General features: G+C 46.0%; 1 protein-coding gene across 1 annotated transcript in view; it reads left to right on the plus strand.

Annotated features, from left to right (window-relative positions):
* Nucleotides 1-9,663: 9,663 nt before the first annotated feature.
* Nucleotides 9,664-17,663, plus strand: part of acaca (acetyl-CoA carboxylase alpha) — a 266,712-nt gene continuing 258,712 nt past the window's right edge. Inside the window, exons 1-2 of the mRNA XM_060847834.1 lie at nucleotides 9,664-9,859; nucleotides 11,952-12,226. Of these exons, the coding sequence (XP_060703817.1) occupies nucleotides 11,994-12,226 (233 nt within the window). The 5' untranslated portion in view covers nucleotides 9,664-9,859; nucleotides 11,952-11,993. The remainder of the gene's footprint in view (nucleotides 9,860-11,951; nucleotides 12,227-17,663) is intronic.

The following is a 17,663-nucleotide window of genomic DNA, read 5'->3' on the forward strand; positions in this document are numbered from 1 at the left end:
GGAGATGGTAATAGAAAAAAAAAATTTAAAAGTTCACAAAATTAAAGATTAACATCAATTTATTTACTCCTAATGATAAAGTGTGGATGTCGTATTAACTTGTTACATTTATACAGCTTGTGTGTACTCGGTTTCTCTTTAATTCACATGAATACGTTTACAATTATTTTATCATGTATGGACCCTATGAGAGTTCTACTTTGAAGTTCAGAAGTTTACCAGTGTTTCAGTGGCCTTGATTAGGTTTCCCCTGCTTGGTGAGCATATGTTTGAAAGGAAGCCACCTAACATAAATGGGGTCCAGAATCACTGCACAATAAGTTAAGTAGATGGGTTAAAGTCCTGCATTTCTGTGTGTTGGTCTTTATTTCAAGTGTAGGCGCCACATACTACTGGCAATATCACACAGAAGCAACTGCAGAAAGAAATATAAGTGTTGGAGCTTTCTTGTTAAAATTCCTTTTATACCTGAATTCTGCTGAGTCTCTCTGTATTTTTGTGTTTGCCCATTCAGTGCTGTACACAGGACAGGCCACAGGAGGGTGTGAACTGTTCCATGTGGGAAGCGAGGATGTATTTGCTGTCATTGAACTGCAGAGGGTGTAGCTGCAGTGCCTGTGTTTTATTTTGAAAAAGCTGATTTGATATCACACATCACTTGTAATCTGTCCCACAAACCTATCACTGTCGCCTTCCTTTTTAATTAAAGGTGTTGCATATTTCTACTCATGCCCTTGACGTGAGATATTGACCTGTTCAGGTTGTAGGTTTGTTCGCTGAGTTGGTAGGTTTGTTCTCAGATTAGATTAGATTAGATTACTTACAGTGTGGAAACAGGCCCTTCGGCCCAACAAGTCCACACCCACCCGCCGAAGCGCAACCCACCCATACCCTTACATATACCCCTTACCTAACACTACGGGCAATTTAGCAAGGCCAATTCACCTGACCCGCACATCTTTGCACTGTGGGAGGAAACCGGAGCACCCAGAGGAAACCCACGCAGACACGGGGAGAACGTGCAAACTCCACACAGTCAGTCACCTGAGGCGGGAATTGAACCCAGGTCCCTGGTGCTGTGCCACCGTGCCGCCCTATGTTTCGTCACTATGCTAGGTAACATCATCAGTGAGCCTCCGGTGAAGCGCTGGTATTCTATTTCTGTTAAGGTGGGTGATATCATTTCTGGTACTTTTTCTCAGCGGTCCAAATGTATACCATGTTGCCTAGCATAGTGTCAAAACATCTGAGAACCAACCAACCAGTTCAGTGAGCAAACTTACAACCTGAACCTCAACCTGAGCCACAAACCTTATCAAAAATCGCACATTGACCGGTTTATAGTTGCCCTGCACCCAGCCCTTCACTTGTTGCATTGCTCACCACCCGACTCACTGTCAATCTTTGCTGCCCTGCTCTCAACCAGATCACTGTCTTACTTGCATTGGTTCCTAATTAAAGTGCAAAGCTAGGCAGCAAGGAGGAATAGCAATTGGGGGGGGAAGGCAGCAAGTGAAAGGGAATATTGAGTGAAGCAAAGAACCAAGTAATGTAGCCCGCAACAATAGAATGCACTACCATGATGTTAGTGGCATGGCTTTTCTGTCCCAATGCAGTGTCTGTGTATAATGATCGTGTCAGCAACACTGATGACCTCTTCCAATGCTGTGCAAAAGTGAGGACTGCAGATGCTAGAAATCAGAGTCTAGATTAGAGTGGTGCTGGAAAAGCACAGCAGGTCAGGCAGCATCTAAGGAGCAGGAAAAGCGACATTTCAGGCAAAAGCCCTTCATTACGACCAAGCACTTTTGCCCGAAATGTCAATTTTCCTATTCCTCAGGTGCTGCCAGACCTGCTGTGCTTTTCCAGCAGCACTCCAATCTAAACTCTTCCAATGCCGTAGCAGGAGACTCAATACTAAAAGCACATCACGTAAAATAGGAAGGTGGTATTGGCTCATGAAACCCTTCCTTAAACGTCAGGTTCAAGTTGCATTATTATTTTACCATCTCACCTACTTATTCAATCTCTCAAGGAAGGTCAAACTAAAGAAAATAAAACCAGAAGTACATTTGCATCATACCTCTTAAAGCTTTAAATAATTTGATTTATTTATCCTCAGGTCAATCCAAAGTGCTTCACAGCTAATAATGTACTTCTGTAGAACAAAGAACAATACAGCACAGGAACAGGGCCTTTGGCTCTCCAAGCCTTTGTCGCTACATTTTGCCTTTCCATACTAAAACCGTATTCACTTACAGGATCCGTATCCCTCTATTTCCTTCCTACTCATGTATTTGTCCCGGTACTCCTCAAATGCTGCTATTGTGTATGCTTCCACCACCACCTCTGGCAGTGCATTCCAAGCATTCACCACCCTATGTGTGAAAAACTTGCCTTACGCATCTTTTTTAAGCACCGCCCCTCCCCAACCCCCCCCACCCCCCATCTCCTTGAACCTGTCTCCCCTACTAATTGACCCCTCCCCCGAGACAAAACCTCATACCTTTCACTCTCTCCATGCCATTCATAATCTTACAAACTTCCATTAGGTTGCAGGTGGGACTAGATTGGGTTGGGATATCTGGTCGGTATGGATGAGTTGGACCGAAGGGTCTGTTTCTGTGCTGTACATCTCTTGGACTCTATGACTCAACCTTCTGTGTTCCAGTGAAAACAAATTCAGTCTATTCAACCTTTCTTCATAGCTAAAATCCCCCATAACAGGCAACATTCTGGTAAATCTTTTCTGTACCGTCTCCAAAGTATCCACATCTTGATGACCAGAACTATTTGCAATATTTCAAGTGGGGCTTAACTAAAGTTTTATAAAGCTGCAACATAAGGATTGATCAAGTTATATGCAATGCTTCTTTCAATGAAGGCAAGCATGCCATAGGCCTTTTTCACTACCATATCTACCTGAGCTGCCATCTGTGAGCCTGTACAACCAGATCCTTCTGCATATCAATACTCTTAAGGGTTCAGCCATTCATTTTATAATTTCCACCTTTACTTGACTTCTAAATGCATCACCTTACATTGTCTGGATCAAACTCCATTTTCATTTTCCTGCCCATGCCTCCAACTGATCTGTATCCTCTTGCATCCTCTGACAATCTCCTCACTATGTGCAACTTCACCAATGTTTGTATCGTCTACAAACTTACTGATGAGCTATGTTTTTCTCTAAATCATTTATGTAGATCACGAACAGCTGAGGTCTTGGTACTGATCCCTGTGGAACATCACTAATCACAGCCTTCTATTCCAAAAAGCATCCTTCTACCACTACCTGTTGTCTCCTATGACTTAGCCAGTTGTGTATGCATCTTGCCAGCTCACCCCTAATACATTGTGACTTCACCTTCTGGACCAGTCTGCCATGAAGGACCTTGTCAAGGGCTTTATTGAAGTCTATGTAGACAACATCAACCACATTTCCCTCATCAATCATCTTCATCACCTCCTCAAAGAACTCAATCAAGATAGTGAGGCATGACCTCCCTCACATAAAACCATGCTACTTATCAATAAAAATCCATTTGCTTCTAAATGCATATCGATTTTATCCTAGAGAATGTTTTCCAATAAGTTCACTACCACTGATATGAGACTCAGGCTATAATTTCTATGATGTAGTGCAGTCACTGTTGTGATGGACAAAATGCTTCAACCAGTTTGTGCACAGCAAATTTCCACAACACACAATTTCCACAGATAATGTCAACATAATCTGTTTTAGTGATATTGGATAATGGCTGGTATATCATGGAGCACTGTCTTCAAAATAATCACATGGGATTTTTACATCTGTCTGAGTGACCGTGATAATCTCTGTTTAACATTTTGTCTTGAGGACAGCAGCTCTGACAGTGCAACACTCCCTTGGTATTATATTAGAGGGTCAACCTAAAGTATGTGCTCAAGTCTCTGGAGTGAACCTGGAAATCACAATCTTCTAACAGATGAGAATGGTACCAAATAATTCATAGAGTCATACAGCATGGAAACAAACCCTTCAGTCTTGTCCATGCCTACCAATTTTCCCAAACTAAATTAGTCCCATTTACCTGTATTTGACCCATATCTCTCTAAACCTTTTCTATTCGTGTACCTGTCTAAATGCCTTTTAAATGTTGTAGCTGTATTTACATTACCACTTCCTCTGGCAATTCACTCCACATACAAATCACTCTCTGTGTAAATAAGCTCTCTCTTGGGTCTCTTTTAAATCTTTCCTCTCTCATCTTAAAGTTGTGCCCTCTAGTTTTGAACTCCACTACCCTAAGGAAAAGACCTTTGCTATTTCCCTCATCCATGCCCCTCATTATTTTATAAGCCTCAATAAGGTCACCCATTAACCTGCTATGTTCTAGTGGAAAAAAAGTCCTCTGCTGTTGAGCCTCTCATAACTCAAATGCTCCATGAAGATTGATGCAATTGCTGACTTTTTCCAAAAGCTGTCAAAGCTTCACAAAATAAATATAGGTGAAGAACATCATTTGAATACCACAGTTCAGCCATCAGACTGAAAGCAATGGAATGAAAGTTCATAAAGCTGACTGGGCAATCTGCATCATCAGTTCCTGTTCAGAATATGAAGTCAAAAATCAACTTTTGTTTTTAACTTCCTTTCCCACATAGAATATCGAATCAGCCTTTAAATAATTTGGTTAGTCTTGTTATAAAGGACTAGTCTGCTTCTGTCTTATTCTATTACTCATCTTATGAACAGTAGCACTGTCACTTATGTAATTGAGGGAAGGTTGGCACTCGAGAACTTACTGAATCAATTGTGAATAAGAAATTCATGAACCTCCTGAGATTTTTGGTTGTAAGTTTTAATTGCATTTTCTTTAAAGGTAGGAATTGTTGCAGAAATGCAGCTTTCTGAAGTTGAAGATATTTCAATCTGTTTTGGATACTGTTGGGGGGGATGACTTACCAGGGGAAAGCAGTGGGGCACCTGTTGCTCAGAAGGGAAGGGGGAAGAGGAGCAGAGCAGTAGTCACTGGGGACTCGATAGTTAGGAGGACAAATAGGAGGTTCTGTGGGGATGAGAGAGACTCACGGTTGGTGTGTTGCCTCCCAGGTGCCAGGGTCCGTGATGTTTCTGATCGTGTTTTTGGGTTCCTTCGGGGGGAGGGAGAGCAGCCCCCAGTCATGGTCCACATTGGCACCAACGCCATAGGTCGGAAGAGAGATGGGGAGTTGAAGCAGAAATTCAGGGAGCTAGGATGGAAGCTTAGAGCTAGGACAAACAGTTGTTTTCTCTGGTTTGCTGCCCATGCCACGTGCTAGTGAGGTGAGGAATAGGGAGAGAAAGGAGTTGAACGCTGGCTACAGGGATGGTGCAGGAGGGAGGGTTTCAGGTTTTTGGATAATTGGAGCTCTTTCTGGGGTAGGTGGGACCTCTACAAGCAGGATGGTCTTCATCTAAACCAGAGGGATGCCAATATCCTGGGTGGGAAATTCACTAAAGCTATTAAGGTGGATTTAAACTAATACAGCAGGGGGATGGGAACCAAAATTTTAGGACAGGTACAGAAGAGGATAGAGTAGGGAGTTCCCAAATCAAGTATCTGACATTGGCAAGCGAGAACCTGGTTTGAAGTGTGTGCACTTCAACGCGAGGAGCGTCCGAATAAAAGTGGGTGAACTGGCAGCGTGGGTTGGTACCTGGGACTTCGATATTGTGGCCATTATGGAAACATGCATAGAGCAGGGACAGAAATAGCTGTTGCAGGTTCCGTGATTCAGATGTTTCAGTAAGAACAGAAAAGATGGTAAAAGAGGGGCAGGGACAATATTACAGTTGTAGAAAGGATTCTCCCCCAGTCCCATTCCCACACTCCCGAGACTACTCCCCCATTCCCATACTCCCGAGACTTCTCCCCAAGTCCCATTCCCATTCTCACACTCCTGAGGCTTCTCCACCAGTCCCATTCCCATACTCCCAATACTTCTCTCCCTGTCCCATTCCCAATGACCCGAGACTTCTCTCCTAGTCCCATTCCCACACTCCCAAGGCTTCCCCACCAGTCCCACACTCCTGCGATGTCTACCGCAGTCTCATTCCCACACTCACGTGATTTCTCCCCCAGTCCCTTTTCTTACTCTTATGAGACTTCTCTCCCATGCCCACAACTCCTGAGGCTTCTCCCCCGTTCCATTCCCAAACTCCTGAAACTTCTCCCCCAGTCACATTCGCACACTCACGCGGTTTCTCCCCTATTCCCACACTCCCGACTTCTCCGCCAGTACCATTCCCACACTCCCAAGACTCCTCGCACAGTCCCATTCCCACACTCCTGAAGCTTCTCTCCCATTCCCATACTCCTGACACTTCTCTCCCAGTCCCATACTCCCGAGGTTTCTCCCCCATTCCCACACACCCGAGACATCTCCCCCAGTCCCATTCCCACACTTCCGCGATTTCTCTCCCAGTCCCATTCCCACACTCCCGAGACTTCTCCCCCAGTCTCATTCCTGCTCTCCCGATGCATCCCCCAATTCACAAGGCTTCCCCCCCATTCCCACACTCCCGCGATTTCTCCCCCAGTCCCATTCCCACACTCCCGATGCTTCTCCCCCATTCCCAAGCTGCTGGGACTTCACCCCCAGTCCCATTCCCACACTCCCGAGGCTTCTCCCTCAGTCCCGTTCCCATACTCCCAAGACTTCTCCCCCAGTCCGATTCCCAGACTCCTGAGACTTCTCCTCCAGTCCCATCCCCACACTCCCGTGCTTGTCCCGCAGTCCCATTTCCCATACTCCCGATGCTTCTCTCCCAGTCCCATTCCCACATTCCCGAGGCTTCTCCTCCATTCCCACACTCCTGGGACTTCTCCCCCAGTCCCATTCCCACACTTCCGATGCTTCTCCCCTGTCCCATTCCCACACTCCCAAGGCTTCTCCCCCATTCCCACACACCCAAGACTTTTCCCCCAGTCTCATTGCCACATTCCCAAGGCGGCTCCCCCATTCCCACACTCCCGACTTATATCCATGTCCCATTCTCACACTCCCAAGGCTTCTCCCGCAGTCCCATTCCCACGCTCCTGAAACTTCTCCCCCAGTCTCATTCCCACACTCCCGAGGCTTCCCCCCCAGTCACCCCCCCCACGATTTCTGTCCCAGTCCCCTTCCGACACTTCTCCCCCAGTCTCATTCCCACACACCGGAAACTTCTCCCCCAGTCCCACTCCCACGCTCCCGAGAGCTCTCCCCCAGTGCCACTCCCACGCTCCCGAGAGCTCTCCCCCAGTGCCACTCCCACGCTCCCTAGGCTTCTCCCCCATTCCCATACTCCCGAGGCTTCTCCCCCATTCCCACACTCCCGATGCTTCTCCCCCAGTCCCATTCCCACACTCCCGGGACTACTCCCCCAGTCCCATTACCACACTCCCGAGGCTTTCCCCCCCCCAGTCACACACTCCCGCGATATCTCTCCCAGTCCCCTTCTGACACTTAGGAGACTTCTCCCCCAGTCCCACTCCCACACTCCCGAGGCTTCTCTCCCGTTCCCACACTCCCGATGCTTGTCCCGCAGTCCCATTCCCACACTCCCGATGCTTCTATCCTAGTCCCATTCTCACACTCACGAGACTTCTCCCCCAGTCTCATTCCCACACACCCGAGACTTCTCCCCCATTCCCACTCCCAAATTCCTGATGCTTCTCCCCCAGTCCCATTCCCACACTCACGAGACTTCTCCCCAGTCTCATTCCCAGACTCCCGAGACTTCTCCCCCAGTCCCATTCCCAGACTCCAGGGACTTCTCCCCCAGTCCCATTCCCAGACTCCAGGGACTTCTCCCCAGTCCCATTCCCAGACTCCAGGGACTTCTCCCCCGTCCCATCCCCACACTCCCGTGCTTGTCCCACAGTCCCATTCCCACACTCACGATGCTTCTCTCCCAAATTCCATTCCCACACTCCCGAGATTTCTCCCCAGTCCCATTCCCACAACCCTGACGCTTCTCTCCCAGTCCCATTCCCACATTCCCAAGGCTTCTCCCCCATTCCCACACTCCCGATGCTTCTCCCCTGTCCCATTCCCACACTTCCGAGGCTTCTCCCCCATTCCCACACACCCAAGACTTTACCCCAGTCTCATTCCCACATTCCCGAGGTGATTCCCCTATTCCCGACTTCTATCCCAGTCCCATTCTCACACTCACAAGACGTCTCTCCCAGTACTATTCCTACACTCCCGAGGCTTCCCCCCACCCCCCCGATTTCTCTCCCAGTCCCCTTCCGACACTTACGAGACTTCTCCCCCAGTCTCATTCCCACACACCGGAAACTTCTCCCCCAGTCCCACTCCCACGCTCCCAAGGCTTCTCCCCCAGTCACACTCCCACACTCCCGAGGCTTCTCCCCCAGTCCCATTCCCACACTCCCGATGCTTCTCCCCCATTCCCACACTCCCGGGACTACTCCCCCAGTCCCATTCACACACTCCCGATGCTTCTCCCCCAGTCCTATTCCCACACTCCCGAGGCTTCTCTCCCGTTCCCATTCCCACACTCCTGACTTCTCCCCCAGTCCCATTCCCACACTCCCGAGACTTCTCCCCCATTCCCACACTCCCGGGACTACTCCCCCAGTCCCATTCCCACACTCCCGATGCTTCTCCCCCAGTCCTATTCCCACACTCCCGAGGCTTCTCTCCCGTTCCCATTCCCACACTCCTGACTTCTCTCCCAGTCTCATTCCCACACGCCTGAGACTTCTCCCCCAGTCCCATTCCCACACTCCCTAAACTTCTCCCCCAGTCTCATTCCGGCTCTCCCGAGGCATCCCCCCCCATTCCCACACTCACAAGACTTTCCCCGTTCACATACACCCGAGACTTCTCCCTCACTCCCATCCCCACACTCCCGAGGCTTCACCCCCACTCCCATCCCCCCACTCCCATCCCCACACTCCCAAGACTTCTCCCCCACTCCCATCCCCCCACTCCCATCCCCACACTCCCGAGGCTTCTCCCCCACTCCCATCCCCACACTCCCGAGGCTTCACCCCCACTCCCATCCCCACACTCCCAAGACTTCTCCCCCACTCCCATCCCCCCACTCCCATCCCCACACTCCCGAGGCTTCTCCCCCACTCCCATCCCCACACTCCCGAGGCTTCACCCCCACTCCCATCCCCCCACTCCCATCCCCACACTCCCAAGACTTCTCCCCCACTCCCATCCCCCCACTCCCATCCCCACACTCCCGAGGCTTCTCCCTCACTCCCATCCCCACACTCCCGAGGCTTCTCCCTCACTCCCATCCCCACACTCCCGAGGCTTCACCCCCACTCCCATCCCCACACTCCCGAGACTTCTCCCCCACTCCCATCCCCACACTCCCGAGGCTTCACCCCCACTCCCATCCCCACACTCCCGAGACTTCTCCCCCACTCCCATCCCCACACTCCCGAGGCTTCACCCCCACTCCCATCCCCACACTCCCGAGGCTTCACCCCCACTCCCATCCCCACACTCCCGAGGATTCTCTCTGAACCAGTTCTGCTCTGACCCCGATGGTTCGATTGTGACGTAACGCCGTCTCCGTCGGCTCGGCTCGCCATTGGTCACACCCCACCGCGCGGCCCGGAGGCTGGGCCGGCTGCGAGCCAATGGGACGGCGCAGACGGTGAAAGGGAGGGCCGGACGGCGGCGGGGGTCGGAGGTGAGTGACCGGTAGTAACCCCAGAATCACGCCACCGGCTGATGCCACTGTCACCGGAGGAACGGCCATCCCCTCCCTTCGGCATCTCGAGGAGCCGCGCGGCCCGGCGCCTGGTTCGGACGGCGCTTTCTCTGTCGAGTATAGGATTCTTCGGCGCATCCTTGAAGCCGGGTGAGTATCGGCGGGTGGCCTCTGCTGCTCCTGGGGGCCGCCTGTAGCATCCTTCAACCTGAGGAGTCAGGAGGTTATCAAGTTGAGGCGGTTTGAAGGAGGAAGGGGCTTCAGTTTGTCCATGTCCTCGCTTCAGCGATTGGGGGATGTAGGTGCGCGATGGCGTGGGATGCCCCTTCCTTGTTCCTCCACCCTCTCGGGGCTGGATCACTTTAGAGGGATGCGATCCAGGAGACGGAGGGGGGAAGCCAGACTGCACTCGGGCACAGGCTGAGGGGAGTGGGTGAGGCCCGGGCAATGCTGGTCCTCGGCACAGAGCAGCTGGGATCCTTCCTCACACCTTAGTTTATATCCCCACCCCAGGTTCTAATCGGATGCCTCAGTAATTACAGGAACCATGTTGCATGCAAATTCGTTCCGGCAAGACACGTGGTACCTCATCTTCTTGATTTTTCAACCGGCATCTGGCCCAGACACGTTATTACCGTGGTGTGACTGCCACTCACCCGGGTCGCTGTCGCCTTAATTTCCACCGGTTATCTGTTTACTTTCTCACCAAGTGAAACTGGACATGTGTACTTCCTATACCTACTCCGAGTTGAATTATTCCCAGGAACGATGGATTTAGCATTTGCACAGAGCATATTTATGGGAACAGAAAGCTAAACATTAATTAACCTCCTCAGAATTCATTCTGATTTACAGCATCCGCTGTTCTTTCGGATTTTATGTAGAATTCATTGGTTCCTGGATCTAATTTGCCTGTCTTTAAGTGCTCTTAGTGCAATGATTCAGGATTACTGTGGGTCGTATACTGTCAGGGATTGAACATTTGATTCCAAGCTGTGTCATTGTCTCCTACAACACCAACTCAAAATTAGTGGAAGGGACTTTGTTTTTTGTTGTTGTTGTTGCTATGTTCAATTTTATTTTGGTGAATTGCAGCCAAATTAGAAAAGCAGATGGGCCTTCTGCCACTTTGCTCAATAGCAACAAGTGCAAGAATGTGGAATGGATTAGACTTCTTAAACTCCTAACCAATAGATACTCATCTCTCATCTTTTAGAAATGTCATTTTTTCTTTGAATTTTATTCTTGCAAGATGTCCTGATAAGTGCAAGACAAAAAGCTTTGATGACATATCTTTTTTTTTCCAACAGTTTTCAATAATTCTGTCTTACCTAGTGACTGTGTACCTGAGACAGAGATAAAACAAAAAAAATCATTAACTGTTGGATCTCTCCCTATCTTACCAACATTTTCACCATTATGTCTTGAAGATATGCCTCCCTACTGAGGTTTGGTTCACTTCGCTGCACTTTTACTTCTGCAGCCTATTGCTTCTATCCCTGCGTCGATCATATTGAAATCCTCTACTCTGCCTGTGCCATCTTCAGATTTGACTCTTCTCTCCTGATTGCTTCTCATCTTCCATTTCAATTAACTTCAGCTCATTCAAGCTCTGCCTCCATCCTAGACTGGACCATCCCATTCACTTCTTGCTAATCTGCTTTGGTTCCCAGTTCCCTGAAGTCTTGAATTTATTTGTACTTTCTCCTTCCCCATCTGGATAATCTCCCTAAATCCTGCACCTTCCCTACCCTTGTTTTCCCAGCTGGGTTGTCTTACAGTGGCTTTGCTTCTGTTATCTTTCCCTTCACTTCACCTCTACTGAATCTGTCTTTTGTTGTCTGTTCCTGATCCCTGAGACATTCTCTCCAAACCCATCTATGTCTCCATTTCCTTTCTTTATTTAAAACTTACTTTAGGTACCCACCTCTTTTGGACATCATTTAGTTCATCCTTTCTGTTTCATCCTTGAGCTTGATTACTTTTTTTTGTTCTTTGGAAGTACCTTGTGATATTTCTGTAGCAGAGACTTGAATTTTTTTTATGTAAAGGTCCATGACTGAGTAGTTGAAGTTACTGAATTGCATACTCTGTTCAGCCAATCTAATTCTCAGAATGGCAGAGTGACAGAAAGATCCTAGCTTAAGCCTTGTTTTGCAATAAACAGACTGCCACTGTCATTCTCTTGGTCGTTCCAAGTTTTAACTTTCTTTGTGATTGTAGTTTTTCTGTTCTGTTTCAGCCCTGGTTACTGTCTCTTCAGTGTTCATTGTTCGCAGTAACAATGTCAGATCAGGATCCAGCAACCAAGCTTCCAGACCTGCAGCCAAGCAGCCAGCACTCCAAGTTCATCATTGGTTCTGTGTCCGAGGACAACTCTGAGGATGAGATTGGAGCAGGCAGCATCAAATCAGATATTTTGGAAGACAAGGAGCGATCGTTATCACCCTCCTCTGTAAACTCTGACAGTTTGTCTGATCTGTGTCTGAGCAATGATGGTATAGCAGTACAGATGAGGTAATGTCAGAATGAATGTTTTCCTTTCTGTTTGTGTGAAATGCTGTGTACCATTTTTGATTTTTGAGGCAAGGTATTGTATCACTGATTCTTGCTCACTGAGCCAGGTACTCGAATCAAGATTTCAGGCATTACGTGCTTGCTTCCTCTATATTTTGTGTTCAGCAAGGAGCTAACAGTGCTCTTACCCTTCGCAGTACTGGGATAACTACTGAACATTGCTTTTTCTTCTGAGAATAAAGATTCTAGTAAAATAGAGTATCTCTTTTTCATTTTAATCTTTTAGGGGATCTGTTTAGGTTTACAGAACATAATGTGAAAGTTTGCAAACGTCTACAAAGCTAGAAACTAGTAAACAATGTTGCAGATAGGTACACACTTCAAGAGAACATTGGCAGACTGGTACATTGGTTAAGTGCATGACAGACAAAATTAATCACAGAAGTGAGAAGTGATTCATTTTGATTGTCAGAAAGAAAGCCAATGTGGGCTAAATGGAGCAGTTTTAAAGGGGATTTGGGAACAGAGATATTTTGTTTCCATAATGTCATTTCAGCAATTTTCACCCAGTGGCTCTTTTGAAGTGTTGATTCCTTGTCATGGGCTCGTCATTGTCCCTTCTGTGTCATGATATTTGGTGGCAGAAGTTTGAAAGAGGTATTTGTCTGTGTCCACCTAATTTCAGGAATTGCCCCTGATATTCCAGTCTACCTCATTTTGGTTGCTGGACAGTCACAGCTGCCAGTCCTGGCCTTTTGCTGCGTTTGCTGATTTCAGTCAGGACAGTGGTGCCAAATTAGTAGTTGACCTGAGACCCAGTTTAGGAAAAAGGAATTATCTCAGTTTAATTCTTGAAATATTTATGGGTGCATTATGATACACAGTATGAATGTGAAATGATTCTTGGATAGCACTCAACTTGACTTCTCTGAATAGACTGCTGGCATTAATTTTCTATGCTGCATCATGACTTGAGTGAAACATCAGAGCCTGTATCCATCCAGGGAACTGTGCTGGGCATTTCACTGTGTTAAGGTTTGTAGGGGAGAAATTGGTAGGGCAATAGGGAGGTGCAGTAAAGTGGTGGGAGTGTGGTTTGTGACAGGGAGTAAGAATACTGGAGACAATTGGATTGGAATAAACAGCATTGCTGTGCTCCTAAACCAGTAAATACCACAGTGTAATTACAATGTTTCCTGGGATAAATCAAGGAGATGTTTGCATAAATTATGCTACATACTGAGTGAAATGGTTGATAGCAGAGTAGCTGATTGCCTACAATGCAGTATATGCCAGATCCTACATACAGGTTGGGAAGAAATATTCAAAAAACAATTTATTTCCTAAATATATCTGGCTATCACAGATTATAACATGAAAGGAGACCTGGATTGTTTCTAGTAGAGCTGTTCAACTGATTCCAGTTCTGTTGTTCTTGATGGCCTAGTATTGTTTTTCCTTCGCATATATTGTGTGCAGAGGTAGTGCCCCTGCCCCGGACCAGGAGACCAGAGTTCAAGGCCCAACTGTTCCAGTAGGATGTGATAGCTCCTCTCAACAGATTGATAAACATAGTTTCACCATCTATTTGTTTTGGAAATATTAATTTTGGATCTGATTCCACCAACCTTTAGATTGTGAATTTCAAATTATAACAACTTGCTATTTGCTTTAAAAGGTTTTGTTGTGTTGCTTCTGGTTCTTTTGTCAATCATTTTAAATCTGTCACTTCTCATTCTCAGCTCTTCAGCTAATGGAAACAGTTTTTCCTTATTGCCTTTATCAACTCCTCTAACGTGAGCATCCTAGTTTTTCCAGTCCCTCCATGTAACGGGAGTCCCTCATCCCTGCTACCATTGTAGTAAATCCCTTCTACATACTATATTGGGGCTAAAGTGTGTCATCCTGAGATGAACATATAGTCCAACTGAGGGCTTATCACTATAAGGCTTCACATAACGTCCTTAGTTGAAATCTAATCCTCTATTAATAAAACTACGGATCATACATGCTTCTTAATAGCCTTTTGTCCCTGTTCCCTTTAAGGTATACACAGTCCCAAAGTTCTCTGCCTGCACATGCTTTAAACCTACGCTATTTAGTTCACATTACCTCTCTGTCCTACTGATAAAATGTACCACTTGACACTTCTCTGTCAGATTTCACCTGTCATGTACTTAACCAATTTACTAGTCTACCTATCTGCTTCTGAAATCTATTTCTCTTCGATTGTTTTCTGCATTTCCAAGCTTTGTATCATCTACAATCTTTGACATTATGTTGAGCATACCCAAGTCCAGTTAATGTATTCATATATGTCAAAAAGAGCAGTGATCCTGATATGCCACCCTTCACTCTAATAAGCAACCATTCGCTATGACTCTGCTTTCTGTTTCTTAGTCAGTTTTGTGTCCATGCTTCACTGTCGCTTTTGTCCCTTAATTATGGCGAGTAACGTGCCACCTGACTCCGCAGAGTCTGTCCTTCATCTACACAGCACAAGTCAGGAGTGTGATTGAGTACTCTCCACTTGCCTGGACGAGTGCAGCTTCGACAACCCTTCAAGAAGCTAGCCATCCTTAAAGGGCAAAGCAGCCCGCTTGATTGGCACCGCATCCACAAACATCCACTACTGACAGTAGCAGCAGTCTATTATCTACAAGATGCGCTGGAGAAATTTACCAAAGAGCCTTACGCAGTATCTTCCAAACAATCACTTCCATTTCGAAGGATGAGAATAGCAGATATGTGAGAACTCCACCATTTGCAAGTTCTCTTCCAAGTCACTCACCATCCTGACTTGGAAATATGTTGTCATTCCTTTACTGTCTCTGAATCAAACCTGGGATGCCATCTCTAATGGCATCATGTGTCAACCCACAGCAAGAGAATGGCAGCAATTCAAGAACGTCAAGCGGTTTACTTGCTCAAGGGCAACACGGCGATAAATGCTGACTAGCCAGCGATGCCATGTCCCATGAGTTAATAAAAACAAATAACTTGATCAAGTTACAGTTAGAGATATAGGAGAGAAAATAGGATAGTTTCCCTTTTGCCACTTCTTGAATGAACAAAGATGATTGTGTTTTAAAAGGGATGTTAAAAATGTTTTAACTCTGCGATTGTTACTATTAAGAATGCTGAAAAGATTTCTGAAACATTTATCCTTATATAAACTGAATATTCAATTCCCAAGGTGCATTCAGAAAACTGCCCACTCTGTCATAGAGGCATACAGTTAAGAAAGATGATTATCAAAATGGCAGCATGCACTTGGGTCTTAAAAGTCTAAAACAATCACGGTCACAATTGCTTCTCTTGAGATGAAGTCTTGAAATGTTGTCCTGCATTTCTTTGTTTGATTCACTGAAGAAATAGAAGTCAGGAGGTTGAGGATGGATAGTTTGCAGTATCAGGTATTTTTGGCTTTACTCTAGTTGAGGGCCATTGATTCACTGCAGTGGTCACCTGTTTGGTTGTTCAAATAGGTAGATAGTAGGCCAGCCCTGATTCTGTCTCCTGAAGAATTTTAGCAGTCTTGTTTCTGTGCTGGTTTGGATCCGTTGCTCTTTTTGCTGCTGCTTCTAAAAATGTCTGTTATCAGAAACCTAGTTTTTGTTATGTGACCGTGTATTATTTGTTTCCAGTGTTCTCAGAAGTAGTCTCTGATAAATTAGCTATTGCCACACAAAAATGACATGCCAATTGCATATCCTTGTGATAAAGTGAGTTTTCTCCACATCTATTCTCTGGAGCTGGGAAGTCTACAAGTCCAGTATGAACTTCTTTGCAATTATTTTGAAAAATGGAAGCCATTAATGCAAAGGAAAGCTTTGTCACATTTTAATGTCTAGATATTCAGGCTAGCTTCTTGGGTCTTGCATATAGGTAGAGAAAGGAAACGATTTCCTGACCTTTCAACCTCCATTTTGTTTTCAAAACTAAAATGTCTGTTCTCCCTATTGCTTTGAGGTGAAGTGTTCTTGTCAAAAAAAGTGGTGAGGCCAAATGACACGAGCATGTCACTAATCAAGCACAACTTGTGTTACCCACTCTCCTCCCGCATTCCTGATGAAGGGCTTATGTTCAAAACATCAATTCTCCTGCTCTTCGACTGCTGCCTGACTTGCTGTGCTTTTCCAGCGCCACACTTGTTGACTTTAACGAATTCATGCTGATTTTAATGTATTAGCTGATACTTTACCTTGATTTACTTGATTTGTTTGGGGTGGGATTATTGGCTGTACAAGTTCCCTTCACTCTTGACCTTTGGGTTGCCTCATCTGTTTTGAGTTTATCACTTTTTCCAAACAGAAATGCCACATTTTTATATTCTCCCAGTTCTCTGAAACTACCCACATATTCAAGGGGCATTGAAAGAGTGTGAATGGAGCCTCTAGCTTTTATCTTCACTCCCTAGATACAATGACTGAGAGTGCAACCCAAGTGGACTGAGTGATGCCTACCACTTTACATTCATTACATTTAATTTTAAGCAATAAGATATAGGACCCCAAGTAGACCATTAAGTCCATCGAGTCCACTCTGGCCCTCTGAGATCATTTGATAATCCTTGATTTCACTTGCCTGCCTTATCCGGGTAACCCTTAATACTTAGAAATCTGTCCATCTCAGCCTTGAATATAATTAATGACCCAACATCGACAGCCCATTGTAGTAAATAGTTCCACAGAAAAAAAAAGTCTTCCTCATTTCTGTCTTAAGTGTCTTTACTAACATTATGCTCTCTGGTCCTAGACCCTCCCAGAAGGTAAAGTAATGTTTCCGCATCTATGCTGACAAGCCCTGTAAGAATTTTACATTTTCAATAAAGTCTCCTCTCATTTTTCTGAACTGCAATGAGTACAAGCTCAACCTACTCGATTACTTCTTGTAAGAAAATCTCTCCATGTCCAAGATCAACTTGGTGAACCTTTGCTGGACTGCATTAAATGCCTGTATGTGTTTCCTTAGGTAAGGGTATGAAAACTGTTTACAGTACTCCAGCTATGAGCTGACTAGTTCATTGTATGGTTTTGGCAAGACTTTCTATTTTTATTGTTTATTCCCTTTGAAACAAATGTCAACATTCCACTTACCTTCACTAATACCTGGTGAACTTGGATGCTAGCTTTTTTTGTGAAAATCTCTCTTTGCTGCGGCTTTCTGCAGTTTGTCCCCATTTAATAATATTCAGCTCTTCAGTTCTTCCTTCTAAAGTGTATAGCCTCATATGTTCCTACATTATTTACCCACTCACTTAATCTGTCTCTATCCCTCTACAGACACCTTGTGTCATCCTAACTTACGTTGTCACCAACTTTCGTGTCAACTGCAAAGTTGGCTATTCATTCACACAGTGCATTGGTTGTCATTATTGTCATTGTTACTGCAACTGCAAGGGACAAACTCACTGGCTCTGGCTCGCAGTGGCTGA

Source organism: Hemiscyllium ocellatum, chromosome 31, assembly GCF_020745735.1.
Source record: "Hemiscyllium ocellatum isolate sHemOce1 chromosome 31, sHemOce1.pat.X.cur, whole genome shotgun sequence".
Taxonomy (NCBI): domain Eukaryota; kingdom Metazoa; phylum Chordata; class Chondrichthyes; order Orectolobiformes; family Hemiscylliidae; genus Hemiscyllium; species Hemiscyllium ocellatum.